Here is a 14,238-nt window from a genome sequence, read left to right as displayed (position 1 = left end):
AACTATCTGTATAATTTAACTATTTATATTTATACTAAAAACAATATTTGTCCAAAAATTTAACAATTTTTAAGCATACGATACCATATATAGTATAAAAAGTAACTAGCATTCTTATTAAAACATGATGAATGAAACATAATAAAATAAAATTAATTTGTTGTGATTTATTTTAAAATGCAAAATCATATAGTTAAAGTGAAATCACATTAAAAAAATCATTAAATATAAATTAATTTTAAAAACTAAAATAATTAATTATTATATTGACTAAATTAGAGATCATTTTATAAATTAAAAATTATTAATATCTAAAGTAGTTTACGTTGGAAATCCCACATCGACTAAAGATGAGGACAATTTATTGTATATAAGTGGGGGCAAACCTCACCTCATGAGCTGATTTGATAGGGTTGAGTTAGGTTTAAAATCCACCTTGTAATAGTTTATATTATTAATATAGATTTATAAAATAGTTTCTAAATTAGTATTTAGTCATTAACTACTAATTACTTATATTTTAAATTTGTCTTTTAGAGACTAATTTATAATCTAAAATATAGTAGTTAATTTAGACATCATCTTATAAATATATCAATATTTTTTTAGTTTCTAAAATAGTATCTAATTTAATTAATGTAGTGACTAATTATTTTTCTGTCTCTAAAGTTGGTTGCTATTTGATGATTTTCTTATAATGAACAAAATAAATTTTAATTCCAAATCAACTCTACAAAATTAAATTATAAGATAAGATAATATATAATACAATAAACTTAATAAATTTCATTAAGATAGATTTTGATATTATTATCTTAAGAAATAAATTAAGATTTAATCTCATAAAATGAATTTATAAAGTAATATTTATACATATAGTTTAATCATATTTTTAGTTGATATAAATCTTGAATCCAATTCACATGTTACTTATGGAATAAAAACATCATGATCTATGTTTTGGAATGTTATGCATGATTTGTAGGACATTTATCTTAGAGTTGTTGACCTTGCAACTCTAAATTCAATGATAATCTTAATTTTGTAGAGATTGATTGATGTGTGACAATACCAACTAGGTTTGATTTGGTCTAACAAGATTAAACAATTCAAAATGATAATAAGAGTTGAAAAAATTGTACAAATTAATGTGACTTATGGTGTGTGCATAAAAATGTGAATGAACATAATGAAATGCATGATTGTTTATGTAAACTCAACACAAATCACAACAAGTCCAAGATTCGCGGCACGCAAAGACAGATAAGAAGAACCTTTTTCAACTTTATATATCATTTTTTTAGCTATCTATTTCTCACGTTTACTCTATACAAATCAATTTTTTACTATATCCATAATCAAGAAACAAGTATTAATTTAAAAAATTAAATAAATCGAAGATAAAAAATAAAATAGGTTGGATAATCATATGAAAAAGGAATGAATAAATAATGTGATATCCACCTAACAGTATATTATAATATTATATTTTAAAAAAATACAATGTATTAAAATAAAATAATACAGTAAAAAAGTGAATATATAGATATTTCAGTGATTTATTTTTTGAGTAGAATTATTTTTGAAGTTGGAGGTTTATATATTTTGATATAATAATTTTTATACAAGTAATTAATATAAAAGTATGATAAATTTAATTTTTGAGTTGATTATTATAAAATGGAGGGTATAAAGTTTTTGACATTGTGAAATATGTATATATAATAAATGGAAAGAATCAATTTCTTTTAGTATAATTTAAAAAGAATTATTTCTTATTTTGACGGTTATTCTTAATTATGTGGACATTATTTATTCTTATTTTTAAAACGATACCTTTTTTAATTACACAAGTGTGTTTGTTTTTTATATGGTGTGCCAGGTTGATTAGGTACAATATTAGGTCAGAGTCAAAATATCAAAACAAATTTCATCTAATTAGTGACACTTCTATTTATATTTGTATAAAAATAATCTGACTTAGTTTAAATTTTCATTTTATTTTTAATAAGAAGCTTAGACACTCCTCATACTTAAATAATGTGTTTGTGTTGGATAAATGTATTGGACACTAACATGCGTATATCATAGGACACATATCGTGTCCAATTCAAAAAATATTTGTTGGATTTCTGACAATTCTAACACGAGTCTAACACAATTTTTAAAAAAATACATTAATTTTCTAAAAATTCAAACTTATTTATAAATTTTTATTATGATTATAAAATTAAAAAAAAAATCTTTTTGAACCAGTCATGAAAAATATCTTTTTGGTAAAAAAAAATTTGAAACATGTACATAATTTTTTATTATCAATTTATATAATTCATAATTATATAATATATAAATATGTTTCTTCGTGTCCTACATTTTAAAGATGATATGTATCTCCATATTTGTGTTCAAATTATTTTTATTCCTTAAAACATTTAGGATAAATTCTGTGTAGTTATTTTTTATTTAAATTTATTATTAATAAATATTGGAATGAAAAAAGGAATAAATGTTTGGGTTTATTTGGATAAATATATTTGATGAAAATTTGATTGACCTTACTCAAGCTAATTAAAATTTGATGTGATGTTAAAGGTTAAATAAATTCAAACATGACTCTAACTTTCCTACCACAAGATTCATTCAACCATGTATCTAATCTTCTATGTACCTTTCGTAAATATATTAGGCTTATCCAAAAGAGTAAAAATAAAACAATATTAGTCATTAATAAAAAAAATAGCATTGATTTTTCAACAGATCTTCGATTTATTATTCATATACACAAAATATCAAAAATATTTTTATCATCAATTATTATAACAATTTACTTTACTTTCTAAAATAAGATAGTGACTTTACAAAACAACCTAATTAGAAAAACCATAATAATTTTTTTTTATGAGCATAATCAATTAATGTGTATGATAGAATACTATAACTACCCTTGATAACATGTGAACATAAAATCTTAGTGTGCAAATTTCTGGAATCTAAAGCAAAGCCACTGCAACTTTATAAGATGTTTCGTAAAAACATCTTTCATGGTTGTAAAATAAAGATATTTCATACCAATAACATAGTTAAAAAGAAAAACAAAGCTTCTTCTATTTTCCAGTTTTTATTTAATTTTTATTGCAAAAGAAATATTTTTGAAAATTCTTTTTGTAGCCCCACGTTCTCTTAATTCCATTTTAATTTCTATTAACCTTTATTAGTATTTTAGTCAAGGTACCACTTCCCAGTATAAAATATTAACTTTATATAATTTTTAAATCTCATATTAAATAATCATTAAATATATAAATCACGTTACATACTTACAGCTCAGTAAAATAATTGGTGAATATCAGAGAACATTGGTAAGAGTGAAAGAAAAGAAATAACACAGAAACAGGTGTTGTATGGAATTTTTTATATATTAAAATCTCTCTCTATCTGTATATATTTTTTATTGTAATTAATGTTTTTTGAATAAGAAGTTATTAATATATGTGAATTTAAGAGGTGGTGGTAAATAGTAAAGAACGTGGGTCTGGAAGCAAGATTTGACCCTACGGCTCTTGTACTTGATGCCACGTCAGTGTTGTATCAACATCTCTTCCTATTCCGTACGTCTTATCTTGTTTTCCCATTTGGCCTTTCTCTTCTTCTCTTCACACTATATAATAATCCAAACCCTTCTTCTCTTCTTCTCTCTCAAGCTTTTGTTCAAAGTCAAAAACCAAGAAAAGATATGCACCATTTGCAACAGCTTCATCATCATCATCATCAACCACCCATGATGATGAAGAAGAGGGAGAGAAACAAAGGCATGGAGAAAGAGAGGCTTCAGGTCATGGACTTGAGTGGCATGGCCTTGGACTCTCTTCCCAAACCTTCTCTTGATTTAGCCACCATTTCAAAGTTGAACTTGTCTAATAACAATCTCCAGGTACCTTCACTTTCCACCTTTTCAAAATCACTTCTCAAACCTATCTCTGCAAAATAATCATGTTTCTGTCTATTTAGAAGCTCAAAACCTGATAATACCAGTTTTCTGTGCATCTGACAGAGTCATTCCTGATTAATTTTTCTCACACAAAATTGACTGTATATTATTACTATATATGCAGTTACAAAAATGAGTTTTGAAGGATATGTCATGAATATATATATTAATGACTGGTTTAATACAGAATAAGAAGAAGTCTCAAATCTCTTTCATTCTATGGTTATATTAATTCAAGAATCAAGGAACCAATCTCAGTATTGATAAAGAGATTTTGATTTTATAGCTTTTTTTAAGGTTGGAATGAAGTGTTTGTTTACTTCTGAACTTGTTTTTCGTCAATATTGTTACAGGAGATTCCTGAATCCTTAACTGCGAGACTGCTAAATGTGGAGGTGTTGGATGTTGGGTCGAACCAGCTGAAGTCTCTTCCGAATTCCATTGGTTGTCTCTCTAAGCTTAAGGTTTTAAATGTCTCTGCCAACTTCATCCAATTCCTTCCCAAAACCATTGAGAATTGCAGGTATCTTTTTTTCACCACTTCTCTTTCCACTGCTATAATTATATCATCAACTTCTGGGAATCTGCATATATTAATTATAAACTTTTCTGTTTAGCTAAAACTAATCCTGTTCAAATCGCTTCATTAATTATTTCTATCTACTCCATTTAACTCACTTCTGATCTTATACTAAATTAAGGAAGTTAGCATTCAACAAACTTAATCAATTTATGGTTTAAATGGTAGAATACACTTTTGTAGAATAGAAATTCAAGTTTCACACATTTTTTGAGTACTTGGGAGAGATATAAGAAGGGAAAAGATTTCTTTTACACACCACACACATTAGAAACACATAACCACATAATAATATAATGATATTTAAAATTCAAAAAATAAGTTAAATATAACTAAAATATTATTTTATTGGTTTGTAATATGTATGTTTTTTATTATTTATTTGTTTATTTGGGATTCACAACCCTATAAGAAAAGGGAAGAGTCAATTCAGTATAGAAAATTATAAAATTCACAAATAAATATATAAGAACAACATCACCATAAAAAACAGTATTTTTTTACGAAAATCAAACACCACTGAGAATTTATTTTAAAATCTAATATAAAACGACATTTTTTTATCTGAATTATACTTTTTTTTTTAAAAGTAAAGAATTATAAATATATATATATGAAAGGTTCTTCCTGTGGTCTACGTTATCATGATAAAAAACAATTTGCAGAGAAAACGTACGTTTCCGTTTTATATTTTTCTTTTGTGATAAACGGCCTGAAATTCTGTGTACGAAAGTCTGCAAAAACCCTTCTCCATGTTCATATTCGAAAGACCAATGATATGGACAATTTTTTTTTTTTTATATAACGTTACATCGGTACTATTATTTTAATACTTTTTATATCATTTAATTATAAATTTATTTTTTATTATATATATTTATTTTTAAACTTATCACAACTTTTTTAAATTCTCACACTATCATTTTCCTATTCGAAAGCTTAATAAATAATAGTCTAAAAGATTTTTAGAGCTATTTAATTTATTGATGATAGCAACCCATATACTATTCTTTTGAAGAAAATGGAGTTAAATAATTTGAGAATCTAACCAAAGTGTGGGTTGCCAGTCACAGATATCAAGGGTTACAGTTTGAAAAAACGAACACTTCATTTTTTTTTATATTATATTATTTTCCGTGATTGTAGTTATATTTTGGATTGTACATCAAAATCAAAGGTAGGTCCAATAATTAATACAAATTTGAAATATGGGTTAATTTGATTGAAATGAATGGTGTTGTAAAGGAAGAGTTTGAATGCATGACTGAACAAAACACTCTTGGCCAATTATAATTGATGATCTAACACCTCAACCTTTTGCATTGTCAAAAGGCACATCAATAATAATTCTACAATATTATACAAGTCAAATGAATGGACTATGTGTAACCACAAGAATAATCTCCATTTAATATTCTAATTCCTCAATCATTTTCCATCCTAATTCAACATGCCATGCATCATGCTTTTCCTTTCAAATTAAAATACATTTTTATAGATGTTTTAACCCTTTTAAAAATAATAGGCTAAGTGTTTCCAAAATATCAAAAAAATCTATCTAATAAACCCTAAATTTAAATAAATGAAATTAAAATTTATAAGATAATAATACCTTCACAACTCTTTATACTATTATTTTAATATTTATTTACAAAACCATCATATGAAAAATTATATAGAACTCTAAGTTGGTGAAACTATTGTTTTCTGAGAATGGAAAGTGAGGGAAATTATGCATTATTCTGCATGATCTTTCATTATTAATCTTCACATCTTTATACTAGTTCATACATATATGATTTTTGATGGTGGTTGATTGATTTGACATGATCAGAGCATTAGAAGAACTGAATGCAAACTTCAACAAGCTGAGCAAGTTACCAGACACAATAGGGTTTGAGCTGATAAACCTGAAGAAGCTGTCAGTGAACTCCAACAAGCTGGTTTTTCTTCCAAGCTCGACCTCACACCTAACATCTCTGAAGGTTCTTGATGCACGCTTGAATTGCCTAAGGGAACTTCCGGAGGACCTAGAGAACCTGGTGAACCTTGAGACTCTGAATGTGAGCCAGAACTTCCACTACTTGGAAACCCTCCCTTATTCCATAGGGCTCCTCTTGTCCCTGCTTGAACTTGACATCAGCTACAACAACATCAAGACCTTGCCTCACTCCATTGGCTGCCTCAAGAACCTCAAGAAGCTCAGTGTTGAAGGGAACCCTTTGGTGTGTCCCTCAATGGAGGTGGTGGAGCAGGGATTGCATGTGGTGATGGAGTACCTGCACCATAAGATGAACTCGAGTGATCAACGTCCAACGAAGAAGAGGTGGTGGATGATGAAGATGGTCAAGTGTGGAACCTTCGATAAACAAGGTAGAGGTGGGAAACGAGGAGAAGGTTACAACATGCTTAAGCATCAGAATATCAACGGTCTTGCTTCGCCGGGCTTCATGGGGATGCTTTCACCCCTTCGGTTCTTCTCGTCGCCCCGCAATTCCTTCAGCTGAGAATGCTTTTGTAAATCACTGTCGTTTCCAGAGAAATTAGTTATTGCATAAACTAAGATCGATTGTGTTCATAATCTTACTATTGATTTCATAAGTAATTGAGTTTTTTTATGTTGCATGGAGTTGAAAAAATTGAATATGTTGCATGAAGATGTTAAAGATTATGATGGCACGAACTACGTTGTTGAATGGTTTGGTTCTCTGCTGGATTCCAACGATCAAGGTGTCACAATTATCAACACAAGAAATGGGATAAATCAACAAACACTTTGGACTTCATTTTTCATTTTTAGTTTTGTGAATTTTATATAAAATGTATTAGAAATTGCACATAAACATCGATAGAACATTTCATTAGTACAATTAATAGTCCAATATGCTAATGGAAAATTTATTGAGCCCAGTTGCAATAACAAAAAATGGGAATCAATCAGCAAACACCTAGAATTTTTAGAGGATCAAAAGGTATTTCACTCTCCTTTTTATGGGTTTATTGATGAAATAAGTAAAAATACTCAGCTTATGAATTTTGAATATAATTCTTTCAAGGATAACAAGAAGGACGTGTGGTAAAAAAATGTTGAAAAAAAACCAAAATCATGTTTAATGAATAAAAAATTGTGTAGTTTTTTTTAATAGAAACTATATCTGGCATCATACGAGTCGCATCACTCCAAAATACATTTAAAACGGTTACAATCAATAACAGTTAAGGCAATTGTAAAGACTTCCTACGAAATTGGGACACGTTTTACCAAATCTAGGTAACACCTCGAGAAATCAAGGAATCTCCCTAAAAATAAGTTAACATTGATATATGATAGATTCGGCCAATTACAACCGATGACTCATGAACAAACACTATAAATAAACCCTATTCAAAAGTAAGGTAATCTTTGAATCAGTTCTTTAATATATACTCTGAATGTTGAATACTTACTTGATCGTCAGAATATCTTTTACTGGTCAACTTCGATCGAGAACCAACAAATTAAGAAATGAGACCTAAAGTGAGGAGCAAGAGAACGACCAAATGACGGACACGTCAACAATTATATAATCAATTTTAGGTACAATGTAAGCCACTTTATTTATACAAGTACAAAAACAATAATATCCTATTACAATTATCAACCAACAGAAAAAATTTCAACAAAAATATGAAAGAAGTTGAGAGTCAAAGTGTGATTCAAAGTACTACAAGTGAGATTAATTTCTAACCGATAGAACGAAAAAAATTTAGTAGTTGTATTTTACAATTATCTATAAATAAGGCCTAATCTATTTTTATTCTTTAACTTTTATAGTCTTAAAAATCATTTAAACCAGCACACCACACAAATAGGGCAACAATATAAATGTATAAATGCATATTCTTAATTATTTTACTTCTTTTTTTCATTAATATAATTTTTTACATTTCTCTCTTTCATTAACAATTTTCTTTATTTATAATTCCAGGAACTAATTCTGACCTTAAAAAGTAAATAATATTATTTAAGTAAATATTATTAGTAGTATACTACATGGTAATTTGATTTTTATTTAAAAACAATCCATTATGGTGGTTGAATGTGATGAAAATGTGGTTAGTTATGAAATAATTGTTAATGCAATTTAGTTAGATTTTAAAAATTTTCATGTCTAATTTTATTCTACCATAATTTAATATCATTCTTGTGGTTTGAATATAATTTTTTTTAACCAAACTAAATCAATTTTTATGGGTTGTTTAGATTAGTTTTGTGGTTTTATCATATAACTTTTCAGTAGTACATTAGTATATGTATTTGATCTTATTTTACATGACAACTTAACATTATATCATGTTAAATAATTTTATTCTATGTTTTTATAACAATATGGAAAGTTAAATAACAAAGATATATACATTGTGTCATAAGTATTCCATAACCCCTAGGATTTACTTTTCATAAACTTAACAAAACTTACACAAACTTGTACAAACAAAATTCAAAAACATAAACATTAAAGTTAATTATTTTGTATTCTTTGCTTCTAGTAGTATTTTATTTTGCCTTAGTATTCTTTGTTTCTATTAATATTTTATTTTGCTTTAGCAATTTTTTTCCTCAAGACTAATTATAATTAAATGTTCACATTACCAAGAAAACTCTTCCTCAACCTTATTAATATGTTGATCCTTTGTCACAAATTTATAGGCAGTACACTTAAATACATTAGATTATCCTCTTTTACACACATCTCTATAGTATATAGAGGAATAATAAATGATACAATAATATTTAAATGTTTGATTTTGATTTGAACCGTTCTGAAATGACAATGCCAACCAAACTACTCAAATCTAGGGGGAAAAAATCTAAATTGATTAAAAAAATTAAATTTTAATTAGTTATATTTTCTAGATTTTTTTCGTTATTTTTTTAATGAGTTCTGATAAACCCCTACCTGCAACTGCCTTTCCTTCACAAACTGGTAGCTCCAAAATGAAGAGTAGGGCAATGTGGTAGCCATGGATCCCATGGTTACAGAAGGTTGAGCTAAGAGATATGGAAAGGTAAGAGTGGAGGCTCCTCCAAAAAATGCCTCCTCAACCCAAATTCCCCTTTTGACCCCTTCTACCTTTTATCAAAGAAAAACACAAATTATTATTAGATTTGGGCTTGGACCTTAAGTCTGATAACTTATCCCATTTGGCAATTTCTCCCTGTACCATATCATTTAAGACATGCACTGAATACAAAATTTAAAACCCAACATTGTCCTTGGTTTTATTTTTGCTTACGGATGCAGAAATCCAGAAAGTTCAGAAAGTGATTGTTATATATTCTGGATTTCGATATCTGGAAGGTCATTTTCGTACTTCATTTAAGTTTCTGGATAACCATATCCAAAAGTGAATTATGAGTTCTAGATTTTCATGTCCGGAATGGTGTTGAGTATCGAAATCCAGAACTTATTTATGTTTGCTTACGAATCTTGACATCCAAAAGATCATTTATGTTGTTCAGGTTAACTTCCAGATGACGAAGTCTAGAAGTAACATATTAATTCTGGATTTGTATACGAAACTGTGTGATTTGACTTACTAATATGAATATCAAAAAAACAAAATTTTTTAAATCTTTAAAGGCAAAACGGACATGAAATGATCAGCCATCCCATTTTGAGGCACGTTTTGTTCCTATCACATGCAGACCAGTAGAACAATAAACCAAACCACCATTTCAGACATCCACTAATCAGCTATGACGAAGTTCAAGGTTGAACAACACTCCAAGAATGCTATCAATGAAGCACAAACTCCAACATAATACTTACAAGGACATTGTTAATGTGCAAAATATAGGACACAGACACAATTGACGGTATAATTCACACCAAAAAACCAATTTTGTTAAGTTCTACAACTTCCTATAATTCACAACAGAAATTTTAAAAACATTTTGAATGTTAAAAAAATAACCAGTTAAGTCTTACTAAATCAAGCCTCACAGAAAAAAATGTTAAGAGTGTTACATTATTTATAATATAAGTTGTTTTTAAATTTCTTTTTTATTCTTTTTGATAACAATGTCTAAGAAGTATTTTGTCAAGAATAGCTATGAACTCACTTTTTCAACTAGTGTTCGAGTATATTAAAGATGTCTATAAATTTTTTTTTTAATGAAACCAAGATCCCTTAATTATGATCCCCGAGTACCATATATCAGGCATTAAAAAGCAAGAGTATACAACAGCTGAGACACAGTCACTTGGTATAGAAATATATAAAAAGAAATAAGTATCTATAAAAAATTACAAAGTGCAAGCAGGCCAAACTTAGACAGTTTAACATAATGCACTCTCACAAAAAACAGATATATATCTCCGGGTGAAAAACACTTGAATTACTGATTGCAAGAGAAACCTCAAACTGATAACCTTCACAGGTCATAATTAAATTCGTAACATAAATCTTCCTCCAAAGGCTTGAAATACTGCATATACACGATTTAAAGATTTGTTTCAATCACAACTTCTATCACAATAATATTTTGAGAAGCCATTAGCCACAAGACTCAGTAGTAACCTGTTTGCCACTCCCTATGCTGGACAATGCGGGATGCAAGGTGGGAGAAAGTAATTTAGAGGAAATTCAGTTCCATAGCCAAGGGGAATCTGTCCCGTAAGAAAGTGCCACAAAGGCTGGAGAAAGACAATGAGGGAAGAAAAGAGCAAAGCTAATTAAGACCAAAAATCTTTTTGTGTGGACAATTTTTAAACTTTTGGTTTCAGGGTTACTAATGGCATCTAAGGCTTGGTATGGGAAGTGGGATGGAAGACTAAAGTGTGGGCAAATCAGCTTTAGTGAGAAAGAACTTGGTGCCACTTGAGTGAAGGCTTTTGGTAATGAGGAAAAAACTGCAATGACTGATTTGCCTAGATCATTTGAAAGTGAAACTAAAAAAGAAAGTAATCTTCCACTCTGATAATTCTATTGCATGCATGTTCTATGGAATATCAACTGGGTATTAAAGAGGAGACTTTCACCTTCTATTAGCCTGGTGATAATTATCAACAGCAAGGTGAGCAATAATCAAGTAAACATTATGGCTCTGCAGACATCCCTAGGACATACATAAGGAAAGAAAGATTAATATAAGCAGTAAGGTCGATAAATATTCTAGATGAAGAAAAGAACAAAAGAATTAATATAAATTTTTTCTTAAGTTAAATCTTCTTATGCATAAATCAATTTGTAAAAGTTTTTTCATATTAGTTTTCACTAAATGATGATTTTAACTATAAACTAGTTTTAGTTTATAGAAAAACTTATTTCATTTTTTTCTTCTCATTTTCTTTTTCTAAACGTGTTTATTGCGAAGTTCATCTAAACAAGTCTAAAGTTCACAAACAACAAAGACATAAATTGCTGTCTAAAGTACTTAGATTCTAGCATTGTGTGGTACAAGAGAGGCCTATGTGGGTTTGTAGCGTTCAACAACACAAGCTACGATTGTTCTAAGTAATTGAAGCTAGAAGAATGCAGGTCATTCAATCACAAAACAGATGAAACAAACACAAAACAGAGGGATACACACATCATATCAACAAGAGAAAGAGCAAGATCATACCACAACCACAGCTAAACTAGAAAAAGTGTAGATAAAGCTCATACACATACACAACAATCAGCCAATCCATAATCGAATCGCCACTCCCATTTTCACTGTCCAGTTTTTTCCGCTCCTGGGATTGTCTGCAATCCCAAATCTAATAGTCTCTCTCATAGTAATAATGAAGAAAACATCCAAACACTGTGTAGGGTGTGTGAGTGTATAAGAACGAGGTAGTTCACCAAAGAGGATTGCACCTTAACAAACATGCTGCAATCCACAATCAATCAACACTAAGACCGATCCAAACAACACTCACGAATCACATTCAGAGAGCACATCAAATACAAGAAAACACAGCTGTGACATATTAATTTTACTCCAAAAAGTACATTCCATATAAATAACACCAAATCAGGTTCAATTACTATATCCATGTAATTTCATCAACCCTAGAAACCGCGAAAACGAAACCTCATCAAAAGTGAAACTACAAATGACTTAAAGCGCACGAGTTCATCTGAGATAGGCGGGGATCTTGATGCGGATGAAGAGCATGCTCATAACGTAGGCGAGGACGATGGACGAGACGCCGGCGGAGGTGTAGGAGACCTTGACGGACTTCGCGCGGTTGCGATCGAGCGCGAGATCAAGGAGAATTATGCCCATGCCGCCGAGCACGAACATGAAGCCGGAGGAGAGGCCTTCGATGATGTACTGCCCGTTGACGCGGCCGGACATGAAGACGACGGGGCGCACAGAGCCGGTGTGGGGGTCCTGCGAGGAGCCGATGCCGGGAGGTTCCACGATGATGTCGTACACGATGCCGGAGACGACCATGAAGTAGGTGAGGAGGAGGAGGGCGAAGACGACGTTGGGGGAGGGGAGGGTCAGGGAGGGGAGTTTGAGGCGGAGCCGCGGGGGGCGGAGGAAGCTGAAGGGGAGCACGCGGAGGAGGTGGAAGATTGGATCCAGCGACGCGCCGGAGGAAGCGCCGCCGGAGGAGGAGGATGGAGGTTGGGCCGCGGGCTCCGATTTGGCTCGCATTTTGCGGGTCGGGTTTTCCACAGAGAGGAGCAGTGAGTTGGTTGAGTTATGTGTGAAAGTGTGAAACTGTGAAAGAAAGGGTGAGTGAGTATGAGTCACATGGTGTGTGTGATTGGTTGGTTATTTCAGAGGCTTACGTGGATTTTCCTTTTCATTTATTTTCTTTATTTTAAATTATATATTAAATATACTAATAAATTTCCAATTTAGTTTTCTCAAAGCTAGGAAATATTCGAATATTTTCTTTTTAAATTATTATTTCGTTTGAGTATCAAAATTACAACTTATATTATATTCTTTTATGATTTTTAGATTAATAAATTGATGACTTATACTTATGTAGAATTTCCTTAGTTTTAAATATTATCGTTACAAAGTTATATATATATATATATATATATATATATATATATATATATACTAAAATGGTATTTAACTCTCGAAATATTGATAAAACACTTAACTAAATTTTAATTTATTTAAAAATTTAGTAATAGTTCTTTTTAATTGATTGACAAATAAAACCTTTTTACCATAACAAATTTCATATATATATATATATATTAATTATCATTTTCATCTACTTCACATAAAAAATCCAATTATTATGGTTCAACATAGTTTGTTGAATACATTAATTTTACTATTCAAAATATATTTCTTCATAAAATTATCCCAAAATTTGTATATATAGAAAACAAAAGGCAAATGATAGAAAAGTTGGGCCAAACGAATGGGCTCAGATTTTCCTGCACCATATCAATCACCGGCAATTTCTTCCTGCACCCCTACATTTTTCTTCCTGCACCCCACAAGGTTGCGCAAAGACAAAAGTGTCCCTATATAAATTGTATATTTTTTTTTATTCCGGATTATGAAATCCGATAAATTTTTGGATTGGCGCATCCAGTAATCTCTCGGATTGATGCTTCTGGTAGTACATGAATGAGAGTGTTAATCAAAAATAAAAAAATGCAAAACATCCATAATTAAAAAAATTATTTCGAATCCGCCAATCCGTAATTCAAAATA

At 30.0% G+C, this 14,238-nt stretch overlaps 2 protein-coding genes across 2 annotated transcripts; one reads left to right on the top strand and one right to left on the bottom strand.

The window, feature by feature from the left end:
* The first annotated feature begins 3,668 nt into the window (after nt 1-3,668).
* On the top strand, nt 3,669-7,186 carry LOC137821836 (plant intracellular Ras-group-related LRR protein 6). Its single transcript, XM_068626608.2, has 3 exons — nt 3,669-3,931; nt 4,342-4,511; nt 6,403-7,186. Exons 1-3 carry the CDS (start codon nt 3,734-3,736, stop codon nt 7,073-7,075), a joined length of 1,041 nt encoding a protein of 346 aa, XP_068482709.2. The 5' UTR covers nt 3,669-3,733; the 3' UTR covers nt 7,076-7,186.
* Nucleotides 7,187-12,504: 5,318 nt separating this feature from the next.
* On the bottom strand, nt 12,505-13,300 carry LOC137821188 (uncharacterized). Its single transcript, XM_068625661.2, has one exon. It carries the CDS (start codon nt 13,204-13,206, stop codon nt 12,676-12,678), a length of 531 nt encoding a protein of 176 aa, XP_068481762.1. The 5' UTR covers nt 13,207-13,300; the 3' UTR covers nt 12,505-12,675.
* Between the last annotated feature and the right edge of the window lie 938 nt (nt 13,301-14,238).

This window comes from Phaseolus vulgaris, chromosome 9 (genome assembly GCF_051622355.1).
Source record: "Phaseolus vulgaris cultivar YP4 chromosome 9, ASM5162235v1, whole genome shotgun sequence".
Classification (NCBI taxonomy): Eukaryota; Viridiplantae; Streptophyta; class Magnoliopsida; order Fabales; family Fabaceae; genus Phaseolus; species Phaseolus vulgaris.
Note: the sequence above shows the minus strand (reverse complement) of the source record. Positions and strands in the feature narration are given on the sequence as shown.